At 34.4% G+C, this 27,436-nt stretch overlaps 1 protein-coding gene across 5 annotated transcripts; it reads right to left on the bottom strand.

The window, feature by feature from the left end:
- Positions 1-942: 942 nt before the first annotated feature.
- On the bottom strand, positions 943-26,691 carry crfb1 (cytokine receptor family member b1). Of its 5 annotated transcripts, NM_001079681.1 has the most exons (10): positions 26,548-26,691; positions 26,291-26,368; positions 20,200-20,299; positions 19,953-20,070; positions 17,073-17,239; positions 16,790-16,947; positions 12,441-12,609; positions 7,107-7,231; positions 4,953-5,114; positions 1,926-2,794 (listed from the first exon to the last, which is right to left on the bottom strand). In NM_001079681.1, exons 3-10 carry the CDS (start codon positions 20,255-20,257, stop codon positions 2,111-2,113), a joined length of 1,641 nt encoding a protein of 546 aa, NP_001073149.1. In that variant the 5' UTR covers positions 20,258-20,299; positions 26,291-26,368; positions 26,548-26,691; the 3' UTR covers positions 1,926-2,110. The 5 variants fall into 5 exon arrangements, with proteins under 5 accessions (XP_073768285.1, XP_021334425.1, XP_073768286.1 ...); XM_073912184.1 differs by lacking the exon at positions 20,200-20,299 and having other exon boundaries at positions 943-2,794; positions 26,548-26,660; XM_021478750.3 differs by lacking the exons at positions 16,790-16,947; positions 17,073-17,239 and having other exon boundaries at positions 943-2,794; positions 26,548-26,660.
- Between the last annotated feature and the right edge of the window lie 745 nt (positions 26,692-27,436).

The following is a 27,436-nucleotide window of genomic DNA, read 5'->3' as shown; positions in this document are numbered from 1 at the left end:
TTTATTATTATTAGTAATATGTTGACCTCAGGTCATCATCACTGATTTATTAATATTAATATTATGTTGACCTCAGGTCATCTTCGCTGATTTATTAATATTATTAATATGTTGTTATCATCGCTGATTCATTAATGCATTAATACGTTTGTTTATTCAGGTATCTTTTTCATTAACATCATTAATATGTTGACCTCAGGTCATTATCGCTAATTTATTAATAATATTAAATGTTAATATGTTGAACTGATTTATTGTCATTACTGATTTGTTTCATTTATTATTTATTTTTTTGATTTTTATAAATGTATTTATTGATAAATGTTATTATGTTGAACTGATAGCATCACTGATTTGTTTCTTGATAATATGTTGACCTCAGGTCATCACTGATTTGACACTTTAATATGTTTACCTGAGGTCATCATATGAATGTTGGCAACATCCATATTACCATTTTTTTAAACAATTATATGTAAAAAAAATAAATAAAGTACAGTAACCATTACACTGATTTCTTGATATTATTGTGGATTTTTATTTTACATTACCTGTGTTGTTGTCCATTTGTTTGTGCCCTTTGCATTTTTGATTTAACATCCTACAGGTGGGCCATGAGAATTAACACGCGTTTATACAGGACAATCTAGCGAGGTTCAATTCTGCTATAGAACGTAAAATAAACTTGCATATGAGCTTCAGTGGAGCTGTTCACTGTTCCTGTCAACAATCTCACAATAATATCCAGCAGCAAACTCAACTGCCATCTGATTGATGTGTTTCAACAGATTTAGGGTGTTTTTTTTCTCTCTATTTTACATTTGTCTGTGTATAAAACAGAAACTCGTCTTTTGCAATCACCCTTTTGACCGGTAGTTCTCTTTGAATCAGTGTGCGTGTATATATATATTATTTGTTAATAAATAAAAGTTTAAATGAGCATTTCACACAAACATTTTATAGAAAATGGCAGACAGGTGGGCCTTCAAAAATTGGCTGGAGAAAAAGTGGACCTCGCAGTAAAAAAGGTTGAGAACCCCTGAGTTAAAGAACATTACAAAAAGAGTCACACAGCATCTTAATGTAAGTTTAGCAAAACAGGCCATTTGTTTGAACGATAAGTAAGATTAATCTTCGACAATCTTGTACAATATATTAGTATTTTCCCATTTGATGCTATGCTTAATTAAGCATTCTACTTACATGGCAGATATTCACTAATGGCAGCAGGTGCACTCACTGCTCTTTGAGCTGTTGAGCTGTCTCATAGACTGACTCATCCACCTGCTTCTCATCAAAGGTGGACAGTCTCTCCACGATTTAGCTTCTGAGTTCGCAGAAAACACAGTCCCCTAAATTCTTTGCAGTGCCAGTGTTACCAGTTTCAGCATCTCTCATCTTAAAATTCTAATTATTTTACACATTGGTCAACAAAAACCTACACTGAAAACCCCCAAAAATTAAGGTATCTCAAATCATTTGAGGAAACCGATTGCAACAAACAATTTAACTTCAAAAACTAATCCTAATGAGTGCTGTGAACTTAATCCATGTGAGTAAACAAAGCAATTTGAGCACAGTAAAACCCGATAAATGAAGAGAACTCAAACCAGCTGAGTACTGTAAAACCCAATAAGTTTAGGCAACTCAAACTATTCGAGTTAAAAAAAACTAATCTTTACTAAAAAACTTAATTCATTTGAGTTGAAGAAGTGAGGTACTGTATTTCACTCATTACTTTCAAAACTAAGTTCAAAACTTTTCAAATGAGTAGAATTAACTTTCAGTAAATTTTAAGTTAACGAAACTCATTTGAGAAAGTTGACTGTTGGGTTTTACAGTGTACAATACATTTACTCTTAAAATGAAATTGTATGCTCTACCATTTTTTTTTGTATTTTAATGTGCCATTAGTGAGCAATGTCTTTGCCTCTTCATTTATTTTTGATCATTCTGTGATTGTGGCACTAAACAAACTTTATAACAATAATCAAAGTTATTACAAAAAAAACAAAGTTCTTATGATCTTAATTATAACAAAGCCACTGGCAACTTCTAGTTGGCCTAAATTTTAAACTTGTTTCAAGTCTTTAAATAAATATTGTTGTATTTACCGTGTTATATAGCTTGTGTCGCAATTTGTCTCCTCTAATAAGTCCTTATTTTGATCATGCATTTTTCCTATATGGTTCATCATATATGCAGACATTGTTGTATCAGGGTTGGTTTCTACGTTATGAGCCAAAGAGCAAACGTGAACAAGATCATTTTGGCTGTCCAAATGAATCAGATCATCTGTTTTCATGCCTGTCTCTATGGGTATAGATATCTGTATCTTGTTAGATACAGGTAAGAGCTCTTCTGTCCATTTGTCTGTTTTTACAAACAATTTGGGTAGCAGAGGTTTATACACATCTTCCTTATCCAAGTCATCTTCTGCTCCAAAAGTCCTCACAGTGACTGAAAATAGGTTGATGTTCCCTGGGGTATTTGTTGAACCCTTCTCATTTCCCTCAGTTTTTAACTGAGTATTTGTCACTTCAAGATGTCCATGTCCCTCTTCGAAAAGCTCTGATAATAATTCCTTTTCACTCTTCAGATCATCATATTGGATCTTTTCCATGGCTGGTTCCTTTGTGTAGCAGACAATTGAACTTTTATTAAATGGCAAAGCTGAAACTATATCCTTCTTTGTACTATTATTTTGACAACTAATGTCGTCAATTTCACAACTCATGTAGACACATTTGACTTCGTCTTCATCATTACTGTCTTCCTCATCCTCAGTGTCTGACTGTGAGGAAAAAACAAAACAAAGCAAAAAACAATTATGTAAAAAAACAAGGATGGAATGGATCCAGTTTCAGTATTTGCAATTATTAAAAAGAGTGGTGGGGCAGCTAACTGTATACTTGGGGATTGCACTAGACAGAATATCCAATTTTGCATAAATGCAATAGGCAAACCGAGAGAAATACCAGATGAGATTATTGCAAGAGATAAACTAAAAGCAGGAGTCGAGTCTATGCTATTGCGGAGAACTGCAAAAATGAAAAATGTTGAATGGATTAACAACATCTACAACCAATATGTACAATATATTGACAATATATGTACAATATGTTGATATGTACAGATGTTAACACTTCAATATGTTCCTACTGCCACCACGCATTTGAGGCAGTAAACGCGCTTGCAGCTTTTGACCGCTGGGAGGCGCTTTAAGCATAAACTTACATATAAATATAAACATGGGCTAAAATATCAACACACAATTTTCAGCTTTGCCTTTTCACAATACTAGATAGACCGGTACTGTATGTGTACCTTGTGCACAGGTACTATGTTTAACTGGGTTAAAATATATAATTTTGTTTGGTTTTGGTTTCCTTAGTACTCTAAAATTGTACTTTGCTGTGGCCTGCTACTAGATTGAGTGTCACTGGCAGTCCTTTAGTTGACATTTTAGCAAGGGTGTAGGTTTACACTTGACACTTTTGGGAACGAGTGAATCAAACAACCGTCATCTCCGAAGAATGAATATTGCATATACATGTATAAACATGTATATTATTTATTGATTTCGTTATTATTTATTTATACATTAATTATGTAGCTGCTATTAACATATATTATTAATTAATGCTCTCTTCATACAATTTATTTAATTAAAACTTATACATATAATATATATATATATATATATATATATATATATATATATATATATATATATATATATATATATATATGTGTGTGTGTGTGTGTAATAAAAAATGATAATTTTTTTATAAGTATTTTTCACATTTGTTTATTATAAATTTTCATTACGTTTATAAAACTGTAATATAAAACTTACAGTTTAAATGCACATTTGTAAATAAACACTTAAAATAGTAAAATAGTGTGATGTGCTATTTGACAAAATGGTTGGAAATATTTTTGGTACTTTAAAATGTGTGGTTATGATAACCGTTTGAAAATACAATCCAGTAAAAAATTGTTCTTAAAATATCAATAAAATGTTATATTTATACCTCATAATTAAATAAAAATCAGGTGAATAACTGGAAAAAGTTTAGTTTTTCAGAAAAAAAATAACCACCCCTTTCAATAAGCTGGCTACAGACTAACAATGTTAAAATAATTTTTATTAACAGATATAAAGAAAGACTTCTGTTTATTTTATTTTAGCCATAGTGCAAATGAAACATGTCTCATGTATCAGTATTAATAAAAGATGGAGCACAGGCAGTAGTTTTTCTGACAAACTGTTTCAACCGAAATTGCACATGCTACTCTGAGAGATCAGGAGAACTGGCAGGGATCATATTCTTTTGCATTTAGCCGTTTATTCTGCAGTTTGTTATCAGGGCATATTATTCAAACTATATCAGTGTGTTATAACAACTGTACGTTAAACTGTACGGGAAAAAACGCGAGCATTAATGCCATTGCCCTGTAGCTGCCGTCGCATCATTCAAGTAGATGCTGCACACTGATGGTGGTGTGGAGAGACACCTCTCATGATTGTGAAGCGCTTTGGGTGTATGGCCATACACGATAAATGCTCTATATAAACACACATTATATTACATTACATAACATGTAGCATTCTGTAATTTTTCAGGCCGCCTTTTCAGTAAAACAATAAAAATAAATAAACTTTTTTTACTTTTGTGCTTCACGCAATATGCACTAGGTGGCACAAGGAACAACCACTTTTTCATTAATTAGAGTGGTTGCACCAGTGGAACTGTACTCACCAATTTTTTTTAGGCATTTTGTTGACCCCTTTTTATACATATAAGAGTGATTGGTGATCTAAATGACTTCCTAATTTGTTGTTAACCACAAAACTGGTAAGGAACAACTGAAGAGAAATTCTGTTGTCATGTTGTATTGTTAACTATTATATAGATTTTATTTTTAAATACAGCCGTTAAACAAACCTTGAGGACACTGCCTTCATATTCCCTTTTTTCAGGATTTTTCAGTTGACTGTTGTTTTCGGTAGTATCATAGGACAAATGAATTAACTGAACCTCAGTTAATGACAGACTCTCAGACAACGTCTGTTCAGGAATCAGATAGGTGGCTGGAACAATGTTACTCTAAATGATGAAGAAAAACAAGACAAAACAAAACAGAGGGTTAGACAAATATCATATGACAGGATGAGACAAACTAATGACTCTTGCTCCATCTCAGTTGTCAAACACTTAAGAGACACTTGAGTAGATCTGAGTTTATTTTCGTATATGTATACTTTAGCCACTGATAATATAAATAATTGAAAAGCACAAATACCAGGGCTTCCAAGACCCCAAAAACTGCTAAAGGTATTTTAACAGGGACTGCTTTTGTTCGCAATGTCATTGTGACAGTTTACACATTTCCACTGTTGTGCCTACATAGAGTCGGTCAGTGCATGCCTGGTCTGGTCGAACTTCCACAGTAACTTCTTAGGGCGTACTCACACAATACAGTTGCCTTGAACCAGGCCAAAGCACGCTTGTCCCCCCTCCCGTCTCCCCCCCGACGGCCCACACTCACATTACATTCGGGCCTGGGCACGATAACGTCATCGATGATGCGCTGGTCAGAAGCACTCTTGCTCAGCACAGTGGAGATTTCTTTAGTTATGTTGTTTGACATGCTGTGACACGCAGTCAAATATTTCGCCGAAGAGATCAGATGCTTTTGATGCTCATCATAAAGTCTTTGTGCTGCAGGAATTAGGAGGTTTGGGGAAGGTGCGCAGCTTTCGTGCCAAGAGATGGGTTTGCATCTTTAATAACCTACGACAGTTTGCGTTCACTAAACAGTAAGAATGATTAATAAATCCATATGAAACATTCCCTTTAAATTCATGTCTCGCTTTCAGCTTCGGGTTTAGGCCCATTTTGCACTCACACACAAGCGTACCGTGCCAAAGCCCAAGTGAACCAGGCACACCTCTTCCAACCGAGCCAGAGCCGGCCAAGTGAACCGTGCCCGAGGCCGATTCAGCGTACTCACACTCCTCAAACGATCCGGGAAACTGGCCTGGACACGGAATGGATAGCATAGTGTGAGTAGGCCCTTAGACCGCATTCAGTTGTTAGTGCTTTTTTGCCATGCAATGTGGGCCAAATCAGGCTAGCTGGGGCTTTGGAGGGGGTGAAAGGCAAAGGCTGAGTTTGCCTGGATCAGGTGAAAAGAATCTGAGATGCCCATTTCACTAGTTTTGCAATCTCAGTGGAATGTAGAGTACACACAAAAAAAGAAAAACTGAAAGAGTGTTGTATAAAATAACCTATTAATTTTATTTAAGGGATTTTATAAGTGAAACACAATTGAGCATTTTAAATTTCCTTAAATGTTGCAATAAAACCCTTAACTTCCACAGTCACCAACTGGAGTGCCCATAAGACATACTAGAGGGCACTCCACACATCACCTCTACCACTAGACTACAATTATCAACAACCTTTGCACCTCACACCTAATAAAACTTTCCTGGAATAATTAACTGATCATCACTGCATCTGTTCACAATCATCTGCTCTTTGGGGCTGTTTCCATTTGAAACCACACACCAACTATAGGAGAAGGGGAGAGACAGTGATAGAGCCAATTCAGTGGATGGGGATGATTGGGAGGTCATGAGTGCCGATTGAGGGACTATGGCCAGGACACCGGGGCTTGAACCAGCAACCTTTTTGCTGGAAGGCAACAGCACTACCTACTGCGCCACCACGTCATGGGCGCTATTATTTATTACTGCTATTATTATTATTACAACAGGAAGATATCCAAAACCCTAAACATGTCACATTTAACGGGACAGAATGAATACCTACTATTTGATTACATTAAAATACAATAAATACATTCTAAATCTGCTAAAACAAAAAGGCAGCTAATCACTAATGAGATGAGTAAACCTTTCCTCTTCCAGAGCATGTTTGATGCTCATCAGTGTATAAACACCACTGAAAAGTTATATTATTTTTTAAATCATTACGTTAAATGTTGTTTAATTGTATTAATTAATCATGAAAATTAAAATGTATGACAAAATTAAATATGTTTTCTGCAATTAAATGTAGACAGGGTCTTACCAGTGATTTGAGAGGAGGGTTCTTGGGCTTGCATAGAAATCCTGTGTAAACCAGAATCCATGCCAACATCATCACACATGAACCTGACAACGTCGCTCCTAGTAACCAGCTCATAAAATATAACACTGGAGAGAGAGAGAAATACACATAATAATCCTAAAAATTATACCTTACAATTAGACATTTTAACAGAAGTCTGCAATGAAAACAAATCATTATAATATCTTCAATATATGTCAATTTTCATGTGTTGCTCAACACCCTTAAGTACACTAACTCAGTGATAAGTTATCAAACAGGACAACGTGTGACTGGAATATTTACGGTATAGAAGACGCAACAGGTGACTCTATAATATTAATTGTGTTTTTAATACTTCTCAACACTTTGCTGTGTTGTAGAGTTAATGGAAATCAGCATCATCAAATTAATAGACAATGTCCAGGCAGAAAGACACATTTCCATTTGTTTACAGGTGTGTATTAAGTCCTTTGTGTGATCATTTTTAGATTTCCACTATTACAATAAATAGCAAAAGCTATTTGAGAGGTAAAATAAACTTCCCCGTCAGATATAACATTTCCAATCCCATTAGTCAACAGGGCCATAGTGTGGCTAGTTTGATGGAGATAAAAAATCAAAGGGGATATTTAGCAATTGTTTGCTAGACATAACAATTTATTGTGTCTGATCTGTATCCATTTGTTACATCAAGAGTATCCACTGATCTGACAATTATATTTATTCTCATTTTATGCCACTTTTGTAAAAGTCTGTAAATTCTAAGATAACTTCTATCAACTACCTGGCCCAGATATTCTCAACTATTAATGCCAACAGATGCCATTATTGTCTTAATCGAAGAACACACAGAGATCGGTTGAAATCTCAATTTTAGCCCAGGGTTTTATGACCCTTTAAGGTGGTATATTTGTGGAAATTTAGAACAAAATGTTAGTGTTGAAGTTACAATTGAGTTGATTATGTGCTAAGAAAGAGGAAAATGTTTTATTGTTAGTAAGTTAGAAAATAAAACTGTTGCAAGTAGTACAAGCATTTTGAAAACTTTACAAACAACAGAATTTTCGAAGATTTGCCACCAAGTAATAATACAAAAAAATGTGGGAAAGTTTAATCAGCTTGAAACTGTCTTTTAAAAAGTCTTTCTGAATTTGTGGATTTTTCTTCATTCATTCATTTATTTTCTTGTCGGCTTAGTCCCTTTATGCATCCGGGGTCGCCACAGCGGAATGAACCGCCAACTTATTCAGCAAGTTTTTACGCAGCGGATGCCCTTCCAGCCGCAACCCATCTCTGGGAAAGTGGATTTTTGTTGTTCCGTTAAAATAAATAAATAAATAAAAATGTATTTATATACATGGGTTGAACAGTGAAACTGATATGCCTGGTTTTAGACCAAAATAATTCATTAGTATGGTGTAGGGCATCCTTTTGCAGCTAATACAGCATCAATTCATTATTCTTCTTGCAGAATAGTGGCCAAGTCACTATGTGATGCTAGTGGAGGAAAATGCTTTTGAAAACACCCCAAAGTGATTCAATAATATTTAGATCTGGGCCAGTAATCCAGTGGGGTTTTGGACCATGGATTGGATTGAATCTTGGAAATGGGTTTTCACAACAAAACAATATCAAAGCAGTATTGTATTAGGACAAACTAAAAAAATGTAAAACGTTTGTTGATATGCATATGCTCTGGCACAGCCTTCGCGCGATCGCAGAGTAAGATGAAGCTGCAGGCTTGCACGCTCAGGCACGCACGCTCAGGCACACACGCTCAGGCACGTACGCTCAGGCACGTACGCTCAGGCACTCACTTCCACACCTATCGTTTTCTCAGACAGTGCCACCTGCTGTTGGGTTGGGTGAAGCTGCAGGTACGAAGACCCAACTGCACACTCAGACCAGCACTTTCTATCAAGTAGCAACATCAGATACGCGATTAAGGTTATTGATTAATAAAGTGATAACTGAAAATTACCAGGTTTTATGGCATAAATCAGTGTGGCATAAAATATTACACTAACAAACAATTATTTCAGTGTTTGATTTGATCAAAATTAGTGCCAAAAGTTAGAATTATTTTATGTATTTATTTTATATAATATTTACAGCTTGCTCTTATTTTCAATGTTATTGTACCATTCTGGGACACTCTTCTAGCAATGTTTTCTGGCAAAATAAAAAACTTTAAAGTAAAAATGTTAAAATAAAATGTTTAATTCATAACACAGTTATTATTTGAAAGATATTTTAGTTCTATGTAGGTCTACAGTACGTATTACAGCAGTATCTATCTGAAAATGCTACCAAAGACAATAACAGTAACAAATGAACAGTTTATGAATTATTAATAAGATACTGCCTTCTATGCAGGTGCGAAATCTTGGTGTCCTCTTTGATGTTCAGCTTAGCCTCAAACCTCATTTTAAACAGTTAACAAAAACTGCATTTTATCACTTACGCAACATTGCCCGCATCCGTCCTTTTCTCTCAACACCAGATGCTGAATAGCTTGTCCATGCTTTTATTACGTCTCGTCTAGATTTTTGTAACTCTTTATTTAGGGGTCTGCCAGCCAATTCACTTAAGATCTTACAATATGTTCAAAACTCAGCCGCACGTGTGTTAACTCGCACATCATCTCGCTCTCACATAACTCCTGTTCTTCAGCAGTTACACTGGTTGCCTGTAAAGTCACGCATCGATTTTAAAACCTTGATTTTAACTTACAAAGCTGTTCATGGATCTGCACCTGATTATATATGTGACCTGATATCAACCGCCTCATCCTCTCGCAATCTACGTTCTGCTTCAGGGCTCACCTTGTATCAGCCCCGTTGCAAACTTAGCAGCATGTATTCAATCATAGCGTAATATTTTATTTTAGAAAAATAGTTTAAGTTAAAATTTAGAAGCAGCAGAATTTTTAAATCCATCTTTTAAGTTTAAACAGCAGATCTTTTAAACAGCAGGTGGCACTGTGAGGGCCTGGAAGAGCAGGTCTGATCCGTCTAAGTGAGCAGGTCTAAGCTTGCGGTTGGGTCTCCGGGCCTGCAGCTTTATAATGTTGTGGTCGCATAACCCTTACCGTGGGTGACGCTGACGCACACCTTTCAAAAAATACAACTGTGCGTAGCGTAAGCGCTGTTATTAGTCGGCTTGGTAGCTGTGACCAGTGTGGGCAGGAGCCTGATGGAGCGAGTGTTTGCAAGTGTTGAGTTCTGTAAAGGAGCTGCAGATGCAGATTTTTGTTTTGTGTTTACCTTATGATTAAAGTTGCTGTACATCCGCCGGTTCCAGTGTCTGAATGACCGAGTTTTAGCTACTGGTACATTAAGGTAGCGTTTAGAAAAAAGTAAAACACCAGCGAAGAAAGTCGATATAGAGGAACATAACTTACTGCCAGCTAGCATTCCAGAAGTGTTATTGCAGAGCAACACAAACAGCACACAAAAGTTTAAATATTGCGCTTGCTTGTGCCGTGAGTCACACCGATCACTCCACACAGAAATATTTAGCCACTGACTGAAGAAAGAATGCTGTTTTTGCTAGATCTTGGAGCTGCTTTTGACACAGTAGTTCATAGGATGTTGATTTCTCGCTTAAAGCATTGTGTTGGTGTTAAGGCTCCTGCCCTCGTATGGTCTTCATTCGGGTTGGGTCGATAGACGATGCCATCATCCATCACAGATGGTTGATAGACATATCAATGCTGATTAGGCATCGCGATCCTCTGCCCCGCCCTTACCACAGCAGCAACCTACTTGCGAAAAATACACACGGCCCTATTTACACTAATACTCCTTAGTTTTAAAATGCCATTTTAGAACAAAAATGATCCACACTGGCATTCACCTAGCATTTCTAAAAAAGCCCTCCATCCACACTATACTGCTGAAAACGCACATCACGTGACCACACACACACACACACACACACACACACACACACACACACACACACACACACACACACACACACACACACACACACACACACACTCTGTCATGTGCTGCAGTGTCTGAGATCCAGAAGTCAGTGGGTGCTTTTTAGCACAAAACCTCAGAGAGCAGTGCACATCAGACAGTTTATCAAGGATGTACCGCTGGATCACGCCTCATTTTAGTTGTTAAATGTGATATTTAATTCATCTTGTCTCTATCTAATGACTCTTCAGTCTTTTGTATCTATCATGTAACATGTCACAGCGTCAGTACACTGCTTCAATCTTTCACTTTCACGCTAATTTTAGCAAAAACCTCAAATACTGTTGGCTGGTTCCTGTTGGTTGTGCACCCTTTTTATCAACCAATTTTTATTTTTATTATTACTATTATGAACTCTCAAAATGTATTTTGTTATGGTGAATTAGAGACATAGAGAGTCGATTTGCATTTAGTGCCCATGACACGAGAGCACTAGTCCATGTCACAAGAGCATTTGACCATGTCCATGGGTAGTTCGCAAATTAGATTAATTTTATTTTGTTATTTATTTCACTATTTGCAACTTAAACAGAAATTTCCAAAGATCTTACACTCAAAACTAATTATAGCCTACCTATACATGTATATAACATTCTGTTCCTAGTTTCTTCAGTGTTGGGCAGGAATTGCCATGATTCAAAGGCATGTGTATATGCTTATTTATTACTATACGCATTTCATTTTCAGCAAATCAATTCAAGTAAAGGCAAACAATGTGACTATTATTTAAAAACCTGACAGATTACAAATAGTATTACAACTCCAAATCAGAAAAAAAAATTTGTGACAGTAAGGAATATGCAAATAAAAAAAGAAAGTAGTTATTTCCAAATTTACTTTGACTTGTACTTCATTGCAGACAATATCAACACAAGATATTTCATGTTTTCTCTGGTCAACTTCATTTCATTTGTAAATATACATCCTTTCCTGTCATTCAGACCTGAACACATTCCAAAAAAAGTTGCGATAGGAGCAATTTTGGGCTTGTAATCAGGTAAATTGGTTAAATAATGATGTGATTTGAAACAAGTGATGTTAACAGGTGATTGGGAGTTTACACAAAAAAAATGCTCTCTACAAATAACATATTATTGCTTTGTATATATATCCTGTTCATGGTTTATATATCCCCAAAAATGCAGTTTATTAAACAAAGCATGGGTCAGTGCTGGTTAAAGGAGTCACATTATTTAATATATAAATTTAAAACACACAAAAGGTTGCAGTTTATACAAAAAAAGTTAAATTTTTCAAATATTTATGTAGCAATAGAATATTAACAGAGCATATTATGTTGTTATTTAAAAAAGTATTTTCTTACCTCTTTGTGCCTCCTCTTTGCTTGTGTATTCACATTGCCAAGAAGAAGGTTGAGTGTTCTGGTTGGAATTGATTTGTGGAAGTACTTTAACACAGTACTGAACACCAGGCTGAAGATTCTCCAGGACATACTGTTTACTTGGTTCTTGAGATCTTAAGATCTCTCTGACCTAAATTTTAAAAAGACAGCAATTACACTTTACAAGTACAACTTGTAGAAACTTCAGAACTAACATGATTGAACTTTGCTAAATTATCAAACAAACCCTGGTTATTGCAATTCGCTTGCAATTTCTTATAATGTAACTACTTTAAGCAAGAGCCATTTTTAAGGGATTTCAACCAACTTAAAGCCACTCTAACAAAACCAGTAAAACAGTATACAGGGCTCGAAATTAACCCTTTTTGCTTGGTAGCACCGGTGCTCCTAACTTTAAAAATTTAGGCGCATCAGCCAAAATTTAGTCGCACCCATCAATTATAAGCACCATTACTACAAGTTTTATACAAACATATTTATTGCACTTGAAATCAACACTAATCAAACTAACAGGCAAATATATATATATATATATATATATATATATATATATATATATATATATACATATATACATATATATATACATACACATATATATATATATATATATATATATATATATATATATATATACACATACACACACACACACACACACACATACATGTATGTATATATATATATATATATATATATATATATATATATATATATATATATATATATATATATATATATATATATATATATATATATATATATATATTAGGGATGCACCGATATGAATTTTTTGGCCGATACCGATAATTCTTTAGACTTGGAGGCCGATAACCGATATGTATAGGCCGATAATTATAAATATTTTAAATTGTTAGATTTTTATACAGCAAACTTCATAAAAGATTAAAATGCTCTTATGAACTGAATAGTCTATACTCAAAGCAAAAAAGCTATGATTTCGAAATTGCAAGGTGATTATAGACCTATATTCACCATTTCACATAAATCTGTATGCAAAAAATTATTTCCTTTTCTTTATAGCAAATGAACAAGCAAATTGATTGTTGCATAAAAATAATAGTTTAAATAACAAAATGATATTTAATTAACAAGCAAGTTAAATATATTTAAATAGGATAAAAATTAAAGAGCTAAGGACTGAAACCAGCTCAAATGGTCATGAATAAAACGTGTTACAGTGATGTACACATGTACAAATATGTCATGTCCGAAAAAGTCTTTTTAGAGGTGTTTTGACAGTTTAGAGCCACTGTACAAGCAAATAGCTAAATACAGATAATACGTTTTAGTACGTTTAGAAAATGCGGCACAGATTTATCCTATTTGGCATTTTGACTTTTCACATGTAGGTGCTGCTTGTCAATCAGACAGCGCTTCTGCACTAGTTCTTGCCGTTTATCGCGGGAAAATGATCAATTAAAAGTTTATGATAAACCGCTGAGAGTTTTACTCAACTGTAGAGACAGAGTTGCCATCAAAGTCAGATTTTGATACAAAACGTGCATTGAGCTGACTGTATGACAAACACAGAGCACAATATAAAGACAGAATGAGCGGCTAGTTAAGAGCCCCTTTGACTGGATTCACCTCTCCCCCGTGCTACAGTGTGTGTGTGTGTGTGTGCGGTGACAGCTCTCACGCAAGCTTGTTATAGTCAATATAAATATTCCGATCAAACTGAATACTATCTTACATCAACAACACATGACAAGCAACGCGTTTATAATAACAAATAATAAGATTACAAACAATCGTTATGTTTACACTTGTTGTAAAATGTGCGGGTCCTTCAACGGGACAGGGCTGCAGTTTGGGGTGTGAGTTAAGTGGAGGGAGAGGGAGAGAGAAAAGAGGAGCGTTTTTTTTTAGCAATGAGACCATTTTCTGTGATTTTCCCTCTTTGGTGACTTACTTGTTGTACCACACTGAAAGTAATAAATATTTTGAACCAAGTTACATGTGTCCTCTTTCATTCACCAGCTGCAACTAAAAGAGTTAACCCCGAAACTAACATTATTCAGCCCTGCAGTAATAAGTGAATCTCCCCTGCTATCTCTAACACAGAGACAGAGCAGGAAAGGTTTCCACATTTAATATTTTTCCTGAGGCGATTTAAAGCAAAATACACAATGATACTCGATCAAAAATATCTACAATGACAAGGAACAAGGTTACTTACTGAGTTATTAATGCACAGCAAGCCACGCGAAGAAAGGACAGACTTTGAGGGAATAATCAGTGTGAGGAGAGATCCATTATAGTGCACTGGACAAGTCTGAACAAGTACCGCCCACGCGTGCGCAAGGCAGGCAGGTCTGTACAATTACGTAATTTTTCGGCTTAAATATATCAGCCTAATTATGACATTGGATCGATAACGATAATCATAAAAATAGCATTTATCGGCCGATAACAATATGGGCGCCGATTTATCATGCATACCTAAAATATATATATATATATATATATATATATATATATATATATATATATATATATATATATATATATATATGCATGCATGCGTGAGGAAAATAAGTCTCAATAAAACCCCGTTATCACAAGAAAATACATTTTTATAACATAACTGAGTGACTAAAGGATACACGCAGTTAAAAAAAAAAAACCTTTAAAATTGTTTCAGAATGTTAACAATGGATGAAGTTCAGTCAGAAGCCGTTCAGATAATAAACGAAGTATGCAAAGTGGAAGATAAAACCTCAATAAAAAGCCCTTCACAAAGCTCTAATAAACAAAATAATTATAAGGGAAGCAAAAAATAAGGGTTTTGAGTCACAAACTGAGAATTTAAAATTCAAAATTAAGATTAAATTGGGAGTTTAAAAAAATATATAAATACAAAAGTCTAACGCCCACACCTTGAATGTGTCTTGCTTTTGAGTTTTAATGAGGGTTTCAAAGCTTGCTACTTTTAAATAAATAAATACATTCAGTTCAGGGAAGTGCTCATCAAATTCTGTTTTAAATTTTGTATTCTATCATAGGTATATTTGCATTTTTCAAAGAAAAAACATTTTTAATTACTTTAATATTTGTTGTTACTATGGCAACTCTCTCCTACTTCCGGTCTCAATAGCCATATTGCACAATAGTTCTATCCCACTGCAATGAATGAATGAATTTCTTACAGTGAAGAAGCTTAAAGCGCAGTTTGTTTAAAATTTTTATTCTATTGTATTTATTTCCCTTTTCTTATTTACAGGGAGGAAAATAACTAAATATACAGTTGAAGATACTAGCATTCAGCTTAAAGTGCAATTCAAAGGCTTAATAAAGGTAATTAGGCAAGTCATTGTACAACAATAGTTTCTTCTGCAGACAATAAAAAAGTATATATTGCTTAAGGGGGCTAATAATATTGATCCTAAAATAGGTTTCAAAATATTTAAAACTTCTTTTATTCTAGCCAAAATAAAAAATATATATATATATTTTCTCCAGCAAAATAATATTATAGGAAATACTGCGAAAAATTCCTTGCTCTGTTAAACATCATTTGGGAAATTACCAAAAGGGCGAATAATTTTGACTTCAACTGATTATCGTTTTGAATAATTGTGATTACAATTATGACCAAAATAATCGTGATTATGATTTTTCCCATAATCTTACAGCCCTAGTTTGCAGTTGCCACAGTTATCAATATACAAACATTTGTATAATGAACTGTTCACTCAAAAATGAAAATTTAATCATCATTTATCACCTTTAACTTGTTCCAAAAACTGATTTTATATAGGCACAAAAAGGAGCTATTTTGATGACTGTTTGGTAAAAAAAAATTTTAACATTCTTCAAAGTATCTTATTTTGTGTTACACAGACAAAATAATAAAAAAATAAAACAAGTTTGGAATGGTGAGAAAATCTTTTTTGCAAACTTTTTTATTTTTGGGTTAACTATTTCTTCAAGAACAGTGTTGTTTATTACTTAACCAGTAAGAAATTAAGCTTTTAAGTTTTGAAATGCTAATGACTAAGTCCTGCAACTGTACATTTGTATGGGATAGTACTTTTCATTCATTTTGTATAAAAAAAAATATATATAGAAAAACATGTTTATACTTTTGTAAAAAATACTGTTTTCCTTTTCTTTTGTTTTTTTGGTTATTTTTCTGTTCTAGGTTGAAATACTATAAGGTAATATAAGGCACATAATAATCATAAATTGCATCTCACAGACAAGAGAAGGTTTTATTAAAAGAGGTAAAGAGTCTTCAATTAAATCATAGGTACTAAAGTATGAACTTTCTACAAGATCCTTACCTCATTGTTTCCATGTTTCTTCCAACTTATACTGTAGGACACAGAATTATAAAACCGACGCAGTTTATCGTCTTTCCTTGATTCATTGGGTAGAGAGATGCTGATATTCAAACAGTCTCCACAGCCAGACAAAAATATAACTGGTGGACCTATGATAGCTAAACAAAGCATCATCAAATACATTTTTTAAATACTTATAAACTCTAAATCAAGAGACCCATTAACATACAAAATGCATGAACACACAAACTGTACTTTACTGAACTGATCTTCAAATACTTACTGTCTTCATACGGTATGAATTTTTTTTCAATTACTGATGAATTCATATTGTCAAGCGATGCCCAAATAAGGAAAGTGCAGGGTATGTAGATGTCTTGACATGCTTCAGAGACATCCATAGTTGTATTTCTGATGTTCAAATGCTCTGTTTGCTTTCCCTTTTCAAATCTATGAAAGAACATATTGGATTCTTTAAGAAAAATGGCAAAGTAGGAAAAGTTTAAGATCTTATGTGTTTCACATTTTGTAAAATCTAAATTAAAAAAAGATCCAAACAAGCCACAGACACAGGGGAATATTAATAAGCATTGCCTAGGATGCAAAATATTCATTAATTATATGTGTTTTGTGTGTGTAAAAGCAAACAAAAGGTCCAGAGTTCATTTCAAGTGTGCTATTTGCATTTGGAATGTGTTGCTGTCAACTCTCAAGATGAGATCCGAAGAGCTGTCACATATAGTCAAGCAAGCCATCATTAGTCTGAAAAAACAAATCAAAACAAACCCACCAGAGAGATGGCAAAACCATTAGGTGTGGCCAAAACAACTGTTTGGAACATTCTTCAAAAGAAAGAGCACACCAGTGAGCTCAGAAACACCAGAAGACCACGGAAAACAACTGTGGTGGATAACAAATAATGTTTGATGATGAAAACACCCTTCACAACAGTTGAAGGACAGATCAAGAAAACTCTTCTGGAGGTAGGTGTATGTGTGTCAGAGTCAACAATCAAGAGAATACTACACCACAGTCAATACAGAGGGTTCACCTCAAGATGTTAACCATTGGTGAGCCTCAAAAACAGGAAGGCCAGAGTAGAGTTCTAAAAAAGCCTTCACAGTGCTGGAAAAACATCCTATGGACAGATGAGACTAAGATCAACTTGTACAAGACTGATCAGAAGAAAAGGAACTGCTCATGATCCTAAGCAGTGAAGCATGGTGGTAGTAGTGACATGGCGTGAGCATGTACAGTATGGTCTTGGTTCTCTTGTATTTTTTGATGGTGCTGACAAAAGCAGCAGGATCAATTCTGAAGTGTTTCAATGTTTTTAGCTCATATTCAGCCAAATGCTTCAGAACTCATTAGACCATGCTTCACAGAGCAGATGAATACAGAGAATGACCCAAAGCATACTGCAAAAGCAACTAAAGAGTTTTTGAAGGGAAAGAAGAGGAATGTTACGCAACGGCCAAGTCAATTACCTGACCTGAATCTGATTGAGCATGTATTTTACTTGCTAGAAACAAAACTTGAGGGAAAATGCCCCAAGAACAAGCAGGAACTGAAGACAGTTGCTGTAGAGGTCTGGCAGAGCACCACCAGGGATAAAACCCAGCATCTGGTGATGTCTATGCGTTCCAGGCTTAGGCTGTAATTGACTGCAAAGGATTTTCAACCAAGTTTAAAAAAAAATAAAAGTTTGATTTATTATTATTATTCTGCACTTTTGAACCCTTAAAAAGTGGAAGGCACATATGCAAACGGTTGTAATTCCAACAGCGTTCACCTGATTTGGATGTAAATACCCTCAAATTAAAGCTGATAGCCTGCAGTTAAAGCACATTTTGTTTCTTTCATTTCAAATCGATTGCGCTGGTGTATAAGATTTTTGAATTGCGTCGATGTGCAAATATTTATACATCTGTATATATATCAGGGGTGCAAAAATACAAACTTCTCACACTTTCAGGTTCAATTCAATGTTTAAATAACAAATAACAGCTGATTAATTTAATTTAAAACCTGTCAGGCTTCTGAATAATTTTGCTGTCGGTGTTTAGTTAAAATCAACAAAATATACTCTAGATTTCGCATACGGACCCTGAGCATGCATCAACATTTGTACTGTGCTTCCAGGATAGATGTCATTCAAGCGCACAAGTCAAGACTAAAGCCAATGTGAAGATGCTGGACTTTTAGCATTGTGTACAGGTGTAGTAACGAGCAAACAAAGACAACAAAGCATGAAGGCAGAGCATTTAATAGGTAAGATTTCGCTTTTTACGTTTTTATATGTTACGAACTTTTTATGCTCAACAGGTAATAAAGTCACTTACTGCACTGAACATAAGGCAAAGTCACATCAACCTGCACTAAATACCAGGCTTATGCTAGTTTTATGCTAGTTTGGTTAAATAAAATAAGCAAACAATGTAAATTAAATATGATAACAAGATGCTACAGTACCAGAAACTTGTGTTATTGTCGGCTGAGTGAACGAGTTGTTCATTACAGGGATTTATTCACAAATGTGAATGAAAACAGAAGAGGGGGTGTGTTTCAGGACATGGATTAGATCAAATTTACAGGGAGGGATATATTTATGCACACAAATACATGCTCTTTGTCAGCAAGGGCTGTGCGGTCACTGATCCATCGATTTGGAAAAGTAATGTAAAAATATAATTTTCGTAATAAAAAAAAACATTTGCATAGTCACCAGTGGAAAAACTCCCGATCACAGATATACAGTTGAAGTCAGAATTATTAGCCACCCTGAATTATTAGCCCCCCCTGTTTATTTTTTGCCCAATTTCTGTTTAATGGAGAGAAGATTTTTTTTCAACACGTTTCTGAAGATAATAGTTTTAATAACTCATTTCTAATAACTGATTTATTTTATCTTTGCCATGATGACAGTAAACAATATTTTACTAAATGTTAAGACACTTCTATACAGCTTTAAATGACATTTAAATGCTTAACTATGTTAATTAGGTTAACTAGGCAGGTAAGGGTAATTAGACAAATATTATTATTAGATATTTGGACTAGTCAGAAGACAAAAAAAATCTAAGTAAGGAATACACTTTTTTTTTTTGCAGTGTGCACACTGTTGGTATTTGAGGAAACATAAAAAACTGCTTTAGAATCATACCTTTGTAAATTGAAAACGCTCTGTGGAGGAGAATTTACCCCATAATTCCAGTGTAAAATGTGTCTGAAGTTGTGAGACCATATTGTAAAGTTGACAGGAGCAGGGATTGCATAGATCACTAGGAGAAAATCATAAACACAAGTGTCACTTAAACATATTACATACTTGTTATGTTTCTTTTAAATTTTAATATGTTATTTAATTTTGGTTGCACACCCCAAATCCACCTAACCCGCCAAGATCATACCTGTAAAGTAAAGATGAATGAGAAAAAGACGGCCAGTGTATGATGATGATGTCTTCATTTTGATAACCAATCATATTTCACAAACAAAAGCAGAGTCACACTAAAATAAAAATACAAAACAAAGCAGATAATTAGGATCACTATTTGAAGACAACTGTCATGAGGACAGGAAGACAGTGTGATAGAAAAGAAGAGATAAATAAATGTATCAATACGTGTTAATCAGCTACATGTATATTTGATCTCATTCCAGTCAAATTAATGAAAAATGTGTTAGGAGTGTCTAACACCATCACCAAAAAACCTCGCCTTTACTAGGTTTAAACTGATGCGGCTTATAACAAAGAACAGTATTGCGCCAGTGGTCATCGGGAGAATCCTGCGCTGCCCTCCCTCATATATTGGGTCGGCTGACTCACCTGCTTTTTTTCCCACAAACACAGAGAGATGAAAGTCAGCGCATAATGAGACTTAGCATTTAAAATGACACAAACGGAAACCAAAACTTTTAAAAGTGAGACTTTTCTTCCTTTCTTTTGTCCAATCTTTCTTGAGATGTATATTATTTTTCTGCTTTATCACTGATGACTGCTTTGCAGCTTTCAGCCTTAAATTGAATGGTTTATTATAATCTTTTGTTTGTTTTTTTATTTATTTAATTGACATGCATACAAAAAATAATAGTACAACATAAATATTTCTTACTGCAATGCTTCATTTGTGTTTGATGCAAACCATAAATTTAATTTTCATAAAGTAACAGCAGGACTTCATATATCAGATAACTCACACTCAAACACATTCAGGGCAGCATGATCATGAGAAATGTAATTCATTGTTAGTATTATTGGCATCATCGTCAGCATCAATATTTTATAATTATAGGATATTCATTTTGGAATTATTGCACAAATATTAAGTCATCACAGCATTAGTTAGATAGTTGTTTCTGGTTTATGTTAGTCCTAATTGATGTTGTTTTCAAATACAATAAACCCCTTAATATACAGTTTGCAGTGGTGCTCATTTATTTTTGGTGAGTGCTCCTAAATTTTTTCTGGTGCTCCAAATTTTTTTTGGATGCTCCTAAATATTTAAAGTTGAGAGCACCGGTGCTACCAAGTAAAAAAGTTAATTTCGAGCCCCGCCTGAAACTATAAATTTTTTTATAAAAAGTAACTTTGGTCCCACTTTATATTAAGTGGCCTTAACTAATATGTACTTTCACAGAAATTAATAGTTTGTTACAATGTACTTATTGTGTAAATACATGCGTTTACTGTGTACTTATGCTTGATTAAATACATGTATGTAATTACATCTGTAATTAACTTTTGTAATTACATTTGTAAATACACTGTTGACCATCCCTTACACTTTAACCCAACCTTAAACCTACCCATGCCACCAAACATGTCCATAACCCAACCTCTATCCCAACTCAAAAGCACCACAAGTGTTCTCAAATACATTATAAACACAGTAAGTACATTGCATTTATTTTTTTATGTAAGTACATAGTAGTTAAGGACACTTAATATAAAGTGGGATCCATGAATAATAATAAAAAAAAAACATGAATTACAAAATACAAAAAAAAAAAAATGGATATTACAAATATTTTTTTACAATGCAGTTTCTTGAAATGCAAAAAGGAAAAATATGCAATATGCATGAAATTAAACAATTTATTAATTGCAATACCGGATATTGTATTTAAACTTCAGTGTATGAATTAAAAAAGGATTAAACATCACTAAAGTTACAACCAGTGTTAAGAGTACAAGTAACGCAAGTTGCAGATGTCACCATTTCAAAATGTTCCCTCTGCCGACATTGTTAACGCCGCCGCAGAGGTACCTATGTGCGCCAGCAGCTTTTGGCCAACAAAAAAAGAAAACTATAGTTATGAAACAATAACTTGCTTTATCAATAAAAATTATTATTATATGCTAGGTTACAAATATTTGACCAAATGCCACTACATGCAAAACACTCTCATGCACTAAAAATAGGTTCCCTTTTGCATAGCTATTAGTGGCAGTTATGAATTAAATAAATGGGCTTATCCGCAAGCAAGGTGAGCTGGATATTATTTATTGTCTGTTCACTTTTTATTTTTTTACATAATCAAAACTATTTGTTAATGAACGCTACATCATACTGCATAACAGACGGCAACTGGCAAGTGCAGTACAGATAAGCCACATTCTACTAGCCTCAGAGTATTCGCCTACCATGTAGAAATCACCGGTTTGATCCCCGCTTGAAACAAGTGGGTTTAGGCTGGTTGAAATATATAGCCAAAAATAATCCTCTAGTAAATACTGAAACAAATACTGCAGTAAACATTTAAATAAATACTGTAGTATAACTTTTTTACCACAGTAAACTGTAACATACCTTATATGTAAAAAGAAAAACAACGGTAATTGAGTAATGTGTTAATATTATTGTTGTATTAATACAGGATTGCACTCGTCGGTTGTAAAACAGCATTTCCCACACTTTAACAAGGTCCTCATCGAGCTCCGATTTGGAAAGCTTTGAGTAAAAAACTTTTTTTCCCAATACAATTGGCTTAAAAGCTTCATTGGTTTAGAAATCTTAATTTTACCATTTTTATTATTAAGGAAAAACTGTAAGATTTAAGATACCTCAGAAACAGATGACTGTATATGGACTAGGCATGGGACGATAACCAGTTTTAAGGTATACGGTGGTTTTGAAAATTCAAGGTTTTAAAACCATTAAAATTTTCTGGTATACCATTCCTAAAGTATTTGTAAGTTTTGTTTTGTTACCTGTTTTTTTATGACTATGTTATTGAGGCGAGTATTGAACAGTGCTGTAGCTTGCTTTATTTCCGAAGAAAAAAAAAGATATCCAAAGGTGCCATTTCAAGTTGAAAAAAAATTGTTTTTGAAACTAAAGAAGACAGCAGAAGTCATTCAATGTTTGCTGACATTTAATGTTTCAAAATTAGTTTTTTTTTTTACCCAGACTTTTAAAAAGAAGATATTTTAGAGCAGTACTTACAATATCGTGATATTGTAAAACTGTGATATTTTTATCCAAGGTTACCATACTGTCAGAATCTTGTACCGGCCCATGCCCAATATGGACAATACAAACAGGCAGTATAAAGACAGACAATTTCCTCCACACCCACACACTGAAAGTGCAAGAAAATTTGTTTCTCTCCTTTCCATCATTTACATTTGATCCTCCTCCCACACATCTTTCCCTTCAACCACTTTGCTCTGCACTCAGTTCAAACAGAAAGATCATATCAAAATATGAATGTTCATTACCAATGCAATCGACTTTATCTATAATGTTTAATATAATTTGAAATGCTTCAGTGTTACTGGTCCAATGGTCATAACCACAATAACAGATTTCTAACTTCAGATCTCTTGTGTCACACAAATGTGCTTCAATCTGGGGGGCTTCTAAGCAAAGTACCTTTTGTTCCCTATCCATGAAAACCAAAAATGTCACTTCCGTTATACTCGCTATTATTTTCGTGTCCAATATGGTCACAATCACAGGATTGTGAGAGTAAATGAAATTGATGTTTTGCCAAAGAATAAAAAAATACTGGTCATGAACTTTATGACAATAGCTCAAACGGTGCTTTGTTCCTTCAAATCTTCTACGTGTCTGTCTCAACTACCTTTTCTGTACATTTATTCCTGGCTTTACTACTGTTTGCCATGGATGCAGTCATTAGGACATTTAGGCCCGGTTTCACAGACAGGGCTTAAACTAGCCAGGATTAGACCATAGTTCAATTAGGACTTTTAAGTAATTTTTATAAATATGCTTAGAAAAAAAACATTACTTTTAAGCATGTTGAGACAAAACAAAGCCACTGATATATTTAAAAATCAATCAGTGCAATTTTATTTCGGTTGAAACAGCTTAGACTTACATTTTAGTCTTGGGCTAGTCTTAAGCCTTGTCTGTGAAAACAGGGGGATAGTCTATTACTGGTGATCAGAAAACCCCAAAACACAGTATTTAAAGAAAAGACACTCTGGTGAACTCCTGAACCATAAATCAAGTAAAAACCTCAAAACTGGTTAAATATACCTTATTCACAATCTACTCCAAACAGCAGCAAAGCTTTAACTGCATTTAGACTGAAGCCTATCACTCTTTTACATCGGGATTTGTTAATCATTTAAAACGTATGTGTGTGTGTGTGTGTTTGTGTATATATACAGTTAAAGTCAGAATTATTAGCCCTCCTGAATTATTAGTGGCACTGTTTATTTTTTCCCCCAATTTCTGTTTAATGGAGGGAAGATTGTTTCAGCACATTTCTAAACATAACAGTTTTAATAACTCAATTCTAATAACTGATTTATTTTGTCTTTGCCATGATGACAGTAAATAATATTTTACTCCATATTTTTCGAGACACTTCTATACAGCTTAAAGTGACATTTTTAAAGCTTAACTAGGTTAATTAGGTTAACTAGGCAGGTTAGGATAATTAGGCAAGTAATTCTATAACAATGGTTTGTTCTGTAGATTATGGAAAGAAAAAAAAATTGCTTAAAGTGGCTAATAATTTTGTCCCAAAAATTATTTAAAAAAAAAAACTGCTTTTATTCTAGCTGAAATAAAACAAATAAGACTATCTCCAGAAGAAAAAAATATTATCAGACATACTGTGAAAATTTCCTTGCTCTGTTAAAAATCATTTAGAAAAAAAAAATCAAAGGGGGCTTAATAATTCTGACTTTAACTGTATATATAGATATATACAGGGGTTAGACAATGAAACTGAAACATTAGCCAATTTACTGTTGGAGGTTTCATGGCTAAATTTGACCAGCCTGGTGGCCAATACTAATTGAACAGTAAAACAGCAAATCAGAATTAAATGATTTCTGAAGGATTATGAGACTCAGTCACAGTGCTGCCCAAACTCCATCCTGGAGGGCTTCCTCCAACTTGCTTCAATTCACACCTTTCAGGAGAATAGTATGACTAGTAAGAGTATGATTAATTGGGGTCGGAGCTACTATACCAGCCATGATAGACCAAGTTTGGGTACACCTGCTCAAAACACTGGAATAATGATGGTGAAAATTCAGCTTTGTGTCACAGGAATTAAACTATTTCAAACATTACTCAATAAAAAATAAAATTAATTCATTCATTTTCTTTTCGGCTTAGTCCCTGTATTAATCCAGTGTCGACACAGCAGAATGAACCGCCAACTTTTTCAGCATATGTTTTAACGCAGTGGATGCCCTTCAAGCTGAAACGCATTACTAGTAAACATCCATGCACACTTATTCACACATATACACTACGAACAATTTAGCTTTCCAAATTCACCTATAGCACATGTTTTTGGACTGTGGGGAAAACCGGAGCACACGGAGGAAACCCACGCAAATACGAGGAGTACATGCAAACTCCACACAGAAACCCCAACTGACCCAGTCGAGGCAATTGTGCTACCCACTGTGCCACCCTGAATAAAACTCATAGTCATTTTAAATAGCAATATTACGGTATTTTTTTACTTACTGTAGGACAAAATAAACGCAACCTTGGTGAGCAGGCTAAACTTGTTTTAAAAGCTAAAATTGTATCGATCACCAAATTTTGTAAATACAAACATTATTAATATTAATTTTATTGATAAAATAACTATAAAAATATATTTTAAAAGTTCTTCTAAAATCAGATATAAAATGTGTTACTCTCCTCCAGGTTGAATAGCCCATATAAAATGCTAATTTACTAGAGTGAAAATATATCATCACTTTTAACTAAAATATAATACCCAAATCATTTGTAATAAATACCTCTGTTTATTTATCATTTAATCAGTGTTCTGACTATAATATTCCTGAGCTCAACAGAAAAGTAGCCTATTGATGGAATTTTTTTTTGCAAAATTACTTAACATTAAATGAAGGGCATTAACTTATGTCAGAGTAAAACATTTAAAATATTTTATAATTAATAATGGTCAAAAAATACCACATGCCTTTCTATAATTTGGCACACACCTGTATATGAATTTGTCGTCATTTCAATGATAACGTTAGACATAAACTACCTTTAGCAATGATGAAGTCGTGGTGATTTCACAGCATGTCCAGGTCCTAATCAATACACCACCAGGGATTGTCCAGATCTTATAAATGGCAATAGATAAACAGTGTTAAGCAGCTTATAACACTAAATCCATCTGTATCTTCATTAAACAACGGATAACCGTGAGGAACAATGTTAACAACAAATCTTAAACTAATATGTATCAAGGTCTAGTTGTTTACACTTCTTTAAACGCGTTAAATGCTTTTTAAAAAATACCTGTAAATCCTTTTATTTTATCGACGATAAAGTATTTACGAGTCATGCCTAATAGTCTACGTAAACAGAAATATCTAATCGAGCATTCAGTCGTGAGCGGACTTCCCGACTCTGCTTTCTCAACGTCACTACACCCGGTTCACTGATAGGCAGAGCACGTCACGTGATTTTATCTTAAACGCAACAAATTAACGAGAAGGGAGACCGAAAGTGCCCATAGATATATACACTAGATATCGCATAGGGACCCTGAGCATGCGTCAATAATGCCGCCATATTTGTACAGTGATCCCAGGACTGCGGTCACGCCATCTGCGGTTCAGAAAGAGACGGTCACGCTATCTGTGCTTTAAATTGAGGTGCGCATCTACTCGGTGTTTCGCGGTAAATTAAAGACGCGTGTGTTTAATGCGCTGGAGTTTTAGAATCATGTTTTACTTTATTTCGTGTGAATGAATTCAAATGATAATCAAAAATCGTCACTTTTATTCATATTTGGGTAAATAATTATCATGACTTTGATGTAGGCTATGCTATTATTTCTTTGTTTTGCTGTAATTGTGTTTTATTTGCGAGTTTTAAACATAATTAACAGTATTAAAGTCATTACCCAGCTGTCATGACTATTAACACTCCTTTTCATATTTACAATCTACCATTTAGGTAGATTCTAAGATTCTAAAACTCCAGCGCATTAAACACACGCGTCTTTAATTTACCGCGAAACACCGAGTAGACGCGCACCTAAATTTAAAGCACAGATAGCGTGACCGTCTCTTTCTGAACCGCAGATGGCGTGACCGCAGTATCCCACGACAAGTGTCATTCAACTGCACTAGTAAAGACGGTGTTATTACGTAAAGATGCTGGACTTTAGCGCTGTCTACGG

This window comes from Danio rerio, chromosome 9, assembly GCF_049306965.1.
Source record: "Danio rerio strain Tuebingen ecotype United States chromosome 9, GRCz12tu, whole genome shotgun sequence".
Classification (NCBI taxonomy): domain Eukaryota; kingdom Metazoa; phylum Chordata; class Actinopteri; order Cypriniformes; family Danionidae; genus Danio; species Danio rerio.
This window is presented reverse-complemented; position numbering and strand designations above follow the sequence as displayed.

Coding starts and splice junctions, on each gene's coding strand:
- crfb1 (NM_001079681.1), bottom strand. CDS start 20,257: ATGAAGACATCATCATCATACACTGGCCGTCTTTTTCTCATTCATCTT. Junction 17,240..19,952: donor AGCGTTTTCAATTTACAAAG/GTATGATTCTAA, acceptor GTTCTTTCATAG/ATTTGAAAAGGGAAAGCAAA. Junction 2,795..4,952: donor ATGAAGGCAGTGTCCTCAAG/GTTTGTTTAACG, acceptor TTTTCCTCACAG/TCAGACACTGAGGATGAGGA.